The sequence below is a fragment of the Lissotriton vulgaris genome, chromosome 8 (genome assembly GCF_964263255.1).
Source record: "Lissotriton vulgaris chromosome 8, aLisVul1.2, whole genome shotgun sequence".
Taxonomy (NCBI): Eukaryota; Metazoa; Chordata; class Amphibia; order Caudata; family Salamandridae; genus Lissotriton; species Lissotriton vulgaris.
In genome coordinates, this window is record NC_141696.1 from 1,351,609,007 (window position 1) to 1,351,621,799 (window position 12,793).

The following is a 12,793-nucleotide window of genomic DNA, read 5'->3' on the forward strand; positions in this document are numbered from 1 at the left end:
TGTGACAAGGAAAAGGGGGACCTAGCACACCTAATCTTCTACTGCCCCAAAGTTAAAAGGCTCTGGGATAAAATATTCACCTTCATAAATAAAGCGCTGGGGTGCACACTAAAACCTGAATTCTCTACCCTCACCACCGCGTTCATAACCGCAGAGCTAGACACACAACACAACAGGGACCTGTTAGATCTCCTACTGACAGCGGCAGTGAAAATAGTACTTTCCAAATGGAAAGATACAGCTACGGCAACTTTCAATGGATGGCTCAACTGGGTGACGTACCTCAGAGACGCTGACAGCACTGCCCTGCGTAACTCAATATGGAGACCAGCTTCCAGGGGAATGTGGGCATCACTGGACGAGTTCCTGGACCCCAATAAAACCCCTGTGAACAGAACTGGGAAAGGGCCCATGGCCTCAAGCATACCCCCACAAGACCAGAACACACCCACGAAGGAAGTAACCTTCTTGTATACTACTTCCTCTTCTCTCTCCTTTATTCTCTATCCTTTCCCTTTTTCACCCACTCTTATTCGCTTAGCAAGACAGTGGATAAGGAGACAGCCAAACATATATACAATGTACCTGTATCTTCGACAACGACAGCCAGTTTGGGCTGCTACCATGTAACGATTAACCGATGATGACTGTATGTGTAAACAAGCATTGGAAATGCAATAGGTCTCGCATTAGGAAAGTTTGAGCTATTGTTATTGTAAATGACACTTTTTTTATTTATGTGTTGGTTTTGAAAGTAGCAAAATTAATAGCTTTGTCAGTTAAAATGCGACTGTTCGCCTACTGTGCAATGTGCCATATAGAGAAAGTACTCGGACTCACATGAAGGAACTACACTGGTTGCCAGTAGTGCAGAGGATAACCTTTAAAATTCTTACCATAGCCTTTAAAGCTGTTCATGACCTTGGTCCTTCTTATTTGAGGGAAAGATTTACCCGCTATGTCCCTACTCGGGCTTTGCGTTCAGCTGACTGTAACTTTTTAAGAGTACCCCGATTTCAGCGAGTTCGTTTAGGAGGCCAATCACTTGCTGTTACCGCGGCTAGGACTTGGAATACCCTCCCCCTTTCCCTGAGATTAACTGAAAATGTTGTGACATTTAAGAAGGCACTTAAAACTTATCTTTTCAGAACGGCTTATTAAAATACTAATAGTAAAAAGAAAATTTAGACCTCTACTTTTTTCCTCCGGCCACTTGCTTGTTTCTCTTTTTACGCGCCAGGACACTCTGGTAGTATATGAGCGCGCTACAAAACAGCTAAAATAAAAATAAATAAACAATGTCAATAGTTTTAACTTTTGCAAATGTGACACCTATAGCATTTGTAATGCAATGTGTGTTGTATTTACGTGACTTAGATGTATTGATATTACAAATAACAATGGCTTTTAATTTTGTAAATAATTAATACTTAAATAAAAGTTATTGTAATTTATAATGGCAATAGCTTAAACGTTTGTAAATAACTTTTGTGAAGATTATGTTCAGTGTATTTTATTGTGACGAAAATCCAAGAACATTGCATTTGCACCTAAACACACACAGAGCCACACACATATAGATGTGGTGGTGGTGGATGTGGTGGTGGTGGATGTCATGGTGGATGTGGAGGTGATGGTGGATGTGGTGGTGGAGGTGGTGGTGGTCTCTTGCATTTGTTTCAGTTCGGAGTCCTGTGGAAGTAAATTAGGCCCGAGAAAGCGTTTCCCTTTAAAATTTGATTGATAAACCGCGCCATTAATAAAGATTGAAAATATTTGATTCAGTGTACTGTTCTGCGGTACCTTTAGATGTCTGTCCCTCCAGTTTTTTTTTTCAGCAGTGTTTTACAAACTAAGAATGACAGATCCAATAGCAATAGCATGGCACTCACGTTAAAAAGGCGAGACCTGTTTGCTTTGTCAATGTTTGTTTCCCTAAGTGCATACCGGTCATTAATTTTCAGCCCATCAGCAGACGTCGGTTTTGAGTCAATGACCTACAGCTGATTGTAGTACCCTTTTGTGTATTGTAAAATCTATGTTTTATTCATGTTTTCTCGACTATTGGTGTAATAAGCCAGGCAACCGCACTGAACCAAGTTTGCAAATGCTTAAAACCAAAAGTTTGCAGTTTATGGGACAGCGCAGGTATATGTAAATCATCTCCGGTAAAAAAATGATTTCTTAGCTCTGCCATAGACCCGCAGGCATATTACAGAAATCTGCACTGGAGCAGGGTAATTTTGTACCGCTCAACTGGTGCCCAAAAAAACAAGAGAAGCAACATCAAACCATTCAGAAACAACTTTCTCTGTTAAAACAAGGGTGCGGAGACTTACTGATTGTAAAGCCTGCCTCCCCCTTACACATCAATTTGTTTCATTTCGGGTTTCTCTTCTCCACTGCTTTTATTACTATGATCGTATGCAAAAACATACACTTACGATTTTTCCTCCCGATAAATTACTGCGGTTGGTATTCATTCCGTGAAAGGCATTTGAAAACCCGACTAAAAAAAATTAAAGAGCCTAGTGAAGTAAAAATAGATATAGTTGACCAAATGATGTCCTTACGGTGAATTTACAACATAAAGGATAGCATGTAATTTAAGTTGTAAAACAGTCTACCTAGCATTAAAGGCAAGTACTTCATAAGGGGTGGAATGGAACACCAGGTAACTAGCATGAAATGAGAGGAAATCTCTGGCTGGAGCCAAAGCCCCAACTATGTACTGTTAAAAGTAATAACAAAGAGTAAATACCGGACCTAAAAAAATAATAGGATTCTCACAGATGTTTTCCAGAAGTGTGGAAACATAACAAAATGTGTATAACAAAAACTCTCAGCACTTGAGCTAAAGAGATTACCGTAGTCTGAGAGAGGTCTTTGGCAATCTCTCAATTCAAGTGCGAGTCGATAGACGTTACACATTAACAAGAGCAGGAGCCCAGACCGCGCAGCTACAGAGTAACCGAAACCGGATGTGGTACGGAGACATCTGTTGCTGAGGGGGGTTGTTAAACACGAGGATCCAAAGTGCAAGCCATGAAACAGCAAGAGAAAGATGTTCGTATAGTATATTACACTAAATGCAAGGCGCGAAATTAGCAGTCGAAAAGAACAAAAAATGCGACACGGCGGGCAGGGGAGGGGGCGGAGCGGGTAAAACAATAAATAAACACGACGGCTGGACGTGAGAGAAGGGGTGGGGGGAGGAGAAATGCGACACGGCGGGCAGGGGAGGAGGGGGCGGAGCTGGGGGAGGCTGTGAGATGTGCATGCGCTTTTAAGCTCAATGCGCATGCGCATTGACCTTAAAAGTCACGGGCACTGCAAGGAATCGCCACGATTCCTTGCAAGTTAGTTAAAGAGTGGTTAAGCCCCCATAGTCTCGCAAGCTCGATGCGCATGCGCATCGACAGGCGAGACCTAAAAATCAATAAAAATACGTTGAAATAAAACAAAACAGGTGTAGGAGTGTATCACAGTGCACAGGCCTTACGGGCTCGTCTATTGCAAGTTGATTTTTCCACCAAAAGGGGTTGAAAGGAAAATATGTGCCACTGTGCTGGAGCTTGGAAATTCATGCAGATGTCAGAAAATATAAGGGTTACACATATATAAGCATAAGTTGCATATGTACATTCCAGGTTGCCAAGCGCATTTCCATTGCACTTTTTTCCCCAGCTTCTGCCCATGTATTCCACCTGAAAATTCGTATACATTTTTACAATTGGCTTACTCGTGTATATATATAACTTTAATATTTGCACAGCACTAAAACTTTAATAAATGATCCAGAGATATGTTCATTTTTTGTTTAAACAATGAAGTGCATTATTTCCTTTAATATGAAATTTGTCAGGATAACTGTCAAAGTAAAAAAAAAAATTTGAAAATAGTTATTAATACAGGTTTGGTTTAGATAGCATAACTAAGCCGCCTAACCACTGTCACATTGCTGAATGGAGAACTTGTATTCGTTGTGCATAAGCTGCACTAATTCATGGGTTATATTTGTTTTCATAAAATAATTGAAATTCAGCTGCAAACCATGGTGTCTCTCCTCCCTGTGTGCAAATGTAACTCATATCTAGTTTCCACTGAAACAGATGTACTCACTAGCAACACTACAAGGTTATGAGTGAAAAGTCCGTTCCCATGACGATATAATACATGTGCAGAAGCAGTTCTTGGTTTTCGCATTAATAAAATATAAGATTTATTTTGTGCAATAAAGCACATATTTAACAACCAAAATAAAGTGCAAGGATGTCTTGTTTTGAAATTAATGATGTGATTGGTGCTGAACAAAGCAACATTTTGATGCTGCCCATGTTCGTAAAATCATGCTATCAATTTGTTTTTTTTTTCTTTGTTCAGAACACTAAATAAAAATATTTGAAATACAAAAAAAAGACGTGCTATTTGGGGAAGAGACACACTTTATCTTCTTTAGGGTTTCATACTTTTCTTCTTGTTGTTTAGAGAGGGCTAGATGCTAGTGATCCTTTTTGTATTTAGGCCTATTTGCTATTAATTTAATTAATCACTCAGTGTGCAGTCTCAACTTATTTTCTTAAAGGCACATGGCATTGTGCATTATTGTGATTTGGTTTGATGCTGATTCTCTCGACTCTAATGACATTTGCTTTCAGTAATGATACTATTGTTTGAATAAATCTAAAGATAATGGGAACTGGGAAATCCTCAGGTTTTCTAAATGATCATGACTAGGCAATACAGTTAAGGGTTCTCCCTTTCCTGCCTATCGACCCTCATTAATTAATATGAAGTGGAGCATTGCCAAAGCCTAGACAACTGTCACACAAACAGGGCAATGAAAGGCTTTACTCTTTTTTTTTGTCAAATGCAAGGTCACAAGCTCAGCAAGCAATGACAACCCTGGATCAAAACAGTTTATTTAGCAGATTCAATAAAATTAATTTGACTTGTTTTGCCTTGGGGATCTCCCCTAAGAAAAGAAAAAAATGTCAAGCTTTTTCTTGTGATTTGGCACCGTCAAGTGGTGGTATACTAAGGCTGCAAATTAATTTGCCTCAGGGAAGCATTTCCTTGTGTTTGCATTTCCCAGAACTGTTCATCATCATGACAAAACTCTTATTCTTTATGACCCTGGTGTGTCATGCTCTTTCCTGGCATTTTCTATTCTAGGTTACGTTAAAGAATCTGCAACTAGCTACCAGTACAAAACATGGAAAAGGGCGACAATTCATCTCTGCACTAGGGCAGTTGAAAAAGCAAGTGCAATCATGGAAATGCAGAGAAAATAACAGCACCACAGGCAATCGGCACCATAACGTTTATCTAAATTCCTATTTTCTCTTACATTACATGCCACCCCCAGCTTGGCTCTTTATCTCACTATGAGTTCTTTGTACCTTTCCAACATCTTTTTCTAGCCAGTTGGAATGTTTATTCCAGTCTTCCCCCCTGAGAAGCAGCCCCAAATGTGTTCTTCCCTATTCAGGGAATACATTAATCAGATTACTCCTGAATCTTCCTGTGCTGAATTAAATAAAATAACAATGCACTTGTATCAGTGGTTGAATTAAAAATAGGAATCAGGAAGAGGAAAGTAAAAGCATGAAGAGTGGGACCAGGCTATCCAAACTCCAAAGAAAATAACTAGGCAGTAGAGGTGGGGCAAATGAAAGTAAAAACCACCTTGAAAAGACATGGGTGCTTGTATTCAAACATCATACCCATTTGGCATGACAGCGTCTTAGCTTGCCATATATAGCCAGGATCACAGCAAGAAAAGGGGCGTATTCAGCAGAAGATGAAGTGACAACCTTGAAATGAATACAAATGAAAGTCCAAGGTGGATGGCACTTAAATAGAAACTGGGATCCAGAACCTCCTCCTGTCCCTGGACGTATCACCAAGATAGGTACTGAAAAAAAATAGCAAACCAAAAGATGAGAACAATAAACCGAAGAGACAAGAGTAATTAAAATAACTGTGCTTGCAACACCACTTAAATTAAAATAACAAATAGGAAAATAAAAACATGGATGGAGGGGCTAGGTTCCCTAATCTACAAGGAAAACAGCGAATGCAAAAAAACGATGAAAGCACTTAAAAAATAAATACAGAAATGCTTGTAATTAAGTTAAAATTAACCACCAATTACAACCAGCAATTGCACATTTTAGCCCTCCCTACATACTACGGATCTCAGGCAGGCATCCCCAGGAAAGGGGCATGTCCAACAGAAGTCTTTACGATGGATTATAAAAGACGGGGGTGGTGGTTGTTTCACATCGGTTGGGTACCGGGAAACAATCTATAGTTAATAAAAAATGAGAACAATACACACTTGTGACAGCAATTAAAATAACGCCGAAAACATGTAGTGGGTAAACCATTTTATTCCATTCTATTATCACTTGTTGGTACCCACCGCGCTCTACAAATAATAATAAAACCAAATTAACATCTGCAAGGACATCTCATAGCAGTCAGATTTGTTGCAGCCTTGCTTTTCTCTCTAAAATAACTGCAGAGACATCTGAAGAAGGCCAGTGGACTCCAGTTTTGCCTCGCTGGGCACACAGACTGAGGACACGTGGTGTGCGAATTTTTACCTCTAAATAATACTTTCCTGCTCGTTTTCATTTCATGTCCACTTTACGTGTGCGAGCACACGTGCTAATAGTCTGGGGTACTGCCGTGTATTTATGTTTAATGCTATTCAAAGAAGTTACTTTACATGCTGTTACATTCTCCTATTTCTTCTTTTCCTCTCCCTTTCATTACATCACCTGGTTCCCTGCCAGCCTTGGCATGCGCTGTGTTTATTTCCCATTTACATTTCAAATTCTGTAGGATGTTTTTATACTGGACCTTTGTCTGTTGTCCAGTTGCATCTGGAACTGTCTGTGGATGCACCTACATTGCTGTGCTGAAACTGAAAATAAATCTACCTTAAAACTCACTGGATTTTGGATGATTCCAACACATGCATGTCTGTATCCATTCTATACACAGCTGTGTTTGCCCAAAGCCCACTATGGCGCAAACATGGGTCACTGCTGGCATCTCTGTCAATAGCACTGTATGCTGTACAGAAGGTGCAAGCGTTCATGTATGATGCCTGCTGCATGTGTGCAATTCAAACCACTGTCCTTAGCTGTAGGGTATAATGGGTGGTTTGGACTTAGTTAGAAAATATGAGGCACATCTGAGGGACTAGTTTATATTTACAGGGACACACAACGCCCAAGACATTCATACAGCCTCAGTGCAATCCAGAAATCAGAGTACAGAAAAGGCTAATGTGTAGGGGCTTACAAGCAAGCGAATGAATTCCGAAAAGAAGGAAGGGAGACAGAGGAAGTGGGAGTTTGGAAGCATTAGTTAAGGTTATTCCAGACCAAGTGCATTAACATTTGGCATGTTCAGTACATGCATGAAATATCTATATTTAGTAACCTTTTAAGACTTCCTCCAATGTAAGTGCTCTTACCAAAGCTCCTTCTTTATTTGGTATAAACCGATATTATGCTGTAACAGCTTTGCTTTATGACAGCGCTTAATTTGAGCCAGTGGTTTCCGATGCTCAGCACCAGCACTTAATTGGTGGCACAGTTTGCCTTATTTAGGGTTGAACAAAACAATAGATGCTTATTAATTAACTTCACATTCAAAATTACTAATACCTGCCGCCCAAGCCATTCTTATAGCTTTGGGGGCCTGAAATAGTAGAATTGTCACATTTGTAGGCGTGTGATGGTCAGTAGTTGTGTTTGTATTTGTAATGTCATTGGCAATGCTGGCACGGTCAATGGGTGGTCTGACCTAGAGTGACCACCTGAGGAGGACCCTGGCACTTATTTATTATTATTATTTTTTACAAATTAAGCACAGGAAGTGAAGTGAAACTTTGATATCGTTCTTGAATTGGCACACAATTCGTGGGACTTGTCATTCTTATAAAGTTATCACTATTGCTCTCTGAGGCTGTCTGCCTCCATTCAAGCTCTTACTCACTCACTCATTCAGTCACTCACTTTTCGAGCCTTTCTCATATGTATGCACATTGCCCTGCGCTCTGACACTCACTCACTCTTTCATCTATCCATGAGCTCACACAACTAGTGACTCATTGCCAAATTCGGCCACTCACCTAGCCACACACCTACACACTCAACAATCAGTGAAGAAGCACTTCCTTTATAAAGTAGCCAGGCCTATTGGTTTTATCAATGCTTTTATTTTGTGCAGTTCAGTGACCAGGACGACTGTTGCAAACAGATAAAAAGAAATGTCCCAAGGTGTTTGGGATATTTCCTTTTTGTTTTTCAGAAACAAACCATTGATTTGTATTTGTTGTGTCTGAAACCTGAAAACAATACAGTGCAACCTCAGGAAGTGACTGGCTACCCTGCATTACACTTTTTCTGGCAGTCACCTGGCATGACAGTGGGAACACTTTGGGCAAAAATGTTGCTGAGGTTTAATTTTGCAAGCCAAGGTAATGGTGATCGGGTAGTCTCAAGGCTAAGGCTACTGAATGATGAAATGACCAAGAGGTCTCATATCCCGCCAGTCCAAAGTGGCCCTTTTACCATAGGACTAGGGTCATCAGAATATACATAAGAAAGAATTCCATAATAAGGGTGAATTTCAGTTACACTAACCATATATATGGTATGCATTGTAGGTGACAATCATATATTATTTCCTACCAGAGGAGATTAGGTATTGAAATGTCCTGGAGAAGTGCTGTTGAGCCTTTTTCGGACAGTCAAGGCACGAAACATGTAGACCATATAGGGGATCTTGGTATCATAGTGATTCAGAGGATCCATCAATTAGTGTTTTTATCCCATTAATAGGAGCCCTATGAATATAATAGACCCTGAGGTGACCTCCAGTTCATTTTAATATCTCTGTTTTAGGCCATTTTACAGAGTGTTTATTATTCTAACCATAACATCTCCTGAAGGGTTGATTGGCCATAGTCTGGTCCAACAGATGATAAAAATTAACTCAGGCATAGAGATCCCCTGCAGGGCCGTTTGGCATTGCAGCGCAAGCCCAAGTTGGAACTCAGCCTGAAGATGAAGCTTGTGCTCCTAAAAGGAGCTATTCCGTCGAAGACTGGTTGGGCCCAGATGCTCAATGTAGGCTTTGGAACTCTTTTTGTTTTCATAATGGAACGTCACATTTTTGTTAGCGGAATATGAGCAATTCATGTTATTTAAACAATCATTTCAATTGAGCCGCGTGGTACACTGCTAGGCAGTCGCGGCTGATGACATTTGAAAGTAGTGGGGCGAAAAATTACTGTCATACTAAAATTAAAGAATTGCGGGCACTCAATACCTGACAATATGTCTTGTGGTACTGGGCTCAGCACGCAGCTATGCCAGTGAACACCAACGCTGCCCTGTAACGTCCCCTCTTTCCCGCATGCTGCAAGCCATCTACAGGTTCCCCATTCACCTCAGGTCTGTTGCGCAGCAGCTATGGCGGAAGTCTGAGCCCCTCCTCACAATGCCGAACCCTGTTCAACCAGGCAGCCGTAGAGGTGGAGTGCCCTCCCCTTTCCGTATGGGTCACAGAAACTTTCCCCCCCCTCATCCACATTATCTCCCCCCCAGACTCCCCCTCCAGCCACCCTCAAGGAAAACCAAACAAAACGTTTTCAATCTTGTGGCTCTTCTTGATAGAAGATGAAAATAATCGTCAATAAATCTGCCAGAGGCAAAATTCTGTTACAAATATCAAGTCGGCAAAGAATTGACAAAAAATAAGGCAAATAGGCAATACATGCAGTCGCGGCCGGCATTACGGGCGGGGGGGCGGGGGGTTTGGAAATGGGGTCGCACTTGAGGGGATGAGGGGGGAGGCGGATGGGGTTTGGAAACAACAACAACAAATATATTTAAAATAAAATAAAAATAGTAAACTTACCGTCCGTAGAGACTCCGTCCCGACTCCTGCCGTCCTTGTTCAAGTCCTGCAGGCAGCATGTCATCAAGAAGGCGGCGCGGCAGGCAGCCTCCCCCTCCACCGCCGCAGGTTGATTGGTGCGGCTGACTGCACCATGCTACGTCATTTTCTCTCTGTATGCTGCTGCTGCAGCATACAGAGAGTCAGGGACTGGGTGCGTTACTCGAGGGCAGGGGGGAGTGGCTTTCCAACTGTTGTTAATACTGTCTGTTTGGGCGGCCTCAGGCTGCCCAAACAGTCAGTATTAACAGCAGTGGGCAAGCCGCTCCCCCAAGCCACTCCCCCCTGCCCTCGAGTAAAACTCTAAACCAGGAAGTTCTGCTTTCTCGCCATGCGAGAAGGCAGAAACAATGGTAGTTATATTATCGGCAATAACTACACTACCATTTGTTTCTGCCTTCTTGCACGGCGAGAAAGCAGGGGGGCGCCGCCCAAACGCCCCCATGGAAGAACCGCCACTGCTGCTAGGGGTAAAAAGGACCAGCCCCAGCATGGCAAGCAACGTGGTTCAAGAACTACTGAAATAAAGTGAAAGAACTTGAGTCGCTGTCCCGTTATGGGGGAAAAGGAATGCAGCTTTGTGTGGCTGTGGTCTTGGGGAGGGAGGGGGGGATTCGTTCACATCTGTCCAGGAGTAAGAGTGCTTTTGTGCAGGTAATGTTCTGCATGCACAGGTATTTAAATCAGCTCAATGCTATGTATGTAAGGAATCACCAAAGATTTTGTGATTCATTAATATTACCTATTTGCGATTCGGTAAATAGCGAATCCCTATTAGATAATATTACTCCATTTGTTCTATGGGCCAAAAGGCAAACAGTTTTACATTAGCTAATCTGTGATTACTTAATTGGCCAACGCAAATAAGGTAATGCAAAGCCAAGAGTGCCTGGGGGCCTAAATCCCCCCCCCCCTTCAATAAAATGTGCACACGTAAAGCGCACACATGCGCTATGGGCATGTAAGTGCATGGCACTTTAAAAAATGCAGATTGGTGCATTTTTTTATCTTTGCACATAGTTATAGTCGATGGTAACTGCATTTTGCTAAATGCACAGTTTGCATTTGGAAAATACTTCATACACATTACTAAGGGAATGCAATTTGCGGTTCCCTATTTGTAGTCCCAATTTTAGGTAATAATTTTTGCGATTACCTAAAATTGCTACACAAAGCCTTTCAAACATCATTAAAGGCTATTTTGCATTCGAAAAACGGAACATTCTACCGAATCGCATTGTTTGCGATTGCAAAAAACGTTCATACATGTGGCCCATGATATGTTAGCACACTACATTTCCAAACTGCTAATTCCAGAATCGCTGTGCTCTTCGATGTTTGCATAGCAAACCTGCTGTGTACTTGTGAAATGTTAAGTACTTTGCCCAGATTCACGGTTTATTTCTGTTTTTGCATAGCTATTTGTTTTTCACAGTTATCATTCAAAATGCTGATTTAAGTGTAGGAGGAATAATCAATGACTTTGATTTCAGTTGCTAACATTAATTAATGGCAGGCCGGACACACGTCTATTGTTCAGTGCAGCAGTGAATTAACCTGTCAGTCCTCTGCAATGCAGCCAGCAAGCTGCAGCATGTTGCTGCAATTAAGTCTAAATATAGTTTGCTCAAATATTGTTGAAAAATCATACTAGTCACAGATGGGTCGAGACTGTGAAGTAAAAGTATCCCTAGACAATGTTTTAATACCGGCCCCTTAGTACCCAAAAAGTGAGCAGAGGCAAGTCCTACCAGCCCCAAAGATGGTTGGTTGTGGCTAATGATCTACTGTGTGAATTTTATTGTAAATATTGGCCTAAATTAGCCATTTTATGACACATTTCTACACACTTATTAGCATACGAGTGCCCAGGTTTTACAGGCAGTTCAGTAGAGGAACTCCTAAAATATTCCAATGAACGTATTTGTACCCAGGGGGCTGCTTTCAGGGTTAGCCGCAACTGTGGTTCCTCCGCCCAAGCCCACCCAACCATGGAAGTAGCCTTTACCCACCCCAGGGGGCTTGTTCGCTGTGCCAGGCTTGGTAAGTGCCACCCTGGTCTAAGAGCTTGCCTTTGTGTACTGTTATTTTATTTGTGACTTTTGGTAATGGTAGAGCGTGACATGGTAACAATTTTTTTATATAGCATATCATACTTGACGTCTGTCATTTCTAGGTGTTATCGCTACCTAATCTAATGGTAATACACAGTTTAGTCACCTCAGGGGATGAAACCGCCATGTCAGGGTTCGAACTTGTGACCTGCAGATGAGCGCGAGTTTGAGTGGCGCGCGCTGGGCTCTCAGTGACATTCTACTGCCTTTAGCTTTGCTGCCATTGGTCACGCGGGCCCCGCGCTGACAGACTCTTTGCTTCTTCCTCAGGACCAGCACTCCGCAGCAGCCCAGGGTGCAGGCCCCAGCTCCGGGCCCAACGCCTGCCCTGCCCCAAACCCCAGCAGCGGCTTCCTGAGCAGCTCCCAGCAGTCTCACCTCATAATGGAAAAGAAGCAGGCCCTGCAGCGGCAAATGATGGAGCAGAAACAGCAACTACTACTTCTGCAGCAGCAGCTCCTGGCAGATGTGGTAATGCGCCTGACGGATTTCTTATTTATTGACTGTAAATTTTATAGGATTATGGAAACCTAGCGGGACAAACGCTGAAGTGTTGCACATGGTATGGAATGCTGTAAAATGTTCTCGCTGTAAACACAAAGCGTGCAGGCGGATTGCTGCCCATTCATTGGATATAATTTTACTGCCTCCGCGCCCCTTAAGGAATGTGTTTCAGAAACAATACAGAGCGTTTC

General features: G+C 42.0%; 1 protein-coding gene across 1 annotated transcript in view; it reads left to right on the plus strand.

Annotated features, from left to right (window-relative positions):
- MAML2 (mastermind like transcriptional coactivator 2) overlaps nt 1-12,793 on the plus strand; it is a 517,978-nt gene that overhangs the window by 453,108 nt on the left and 52,077 nt on the right. Inside the window, exon 3 of the mRNA XM_086935292.1 lies at nt 12,369-12,569. Coding sequence (XP_086791418.1) covers nt 12,369-12,569 — 201 coding nt within the window. The remainder of the gene's footprint in view (nt 1-12,368; nt 12,570-12,793) is intronic.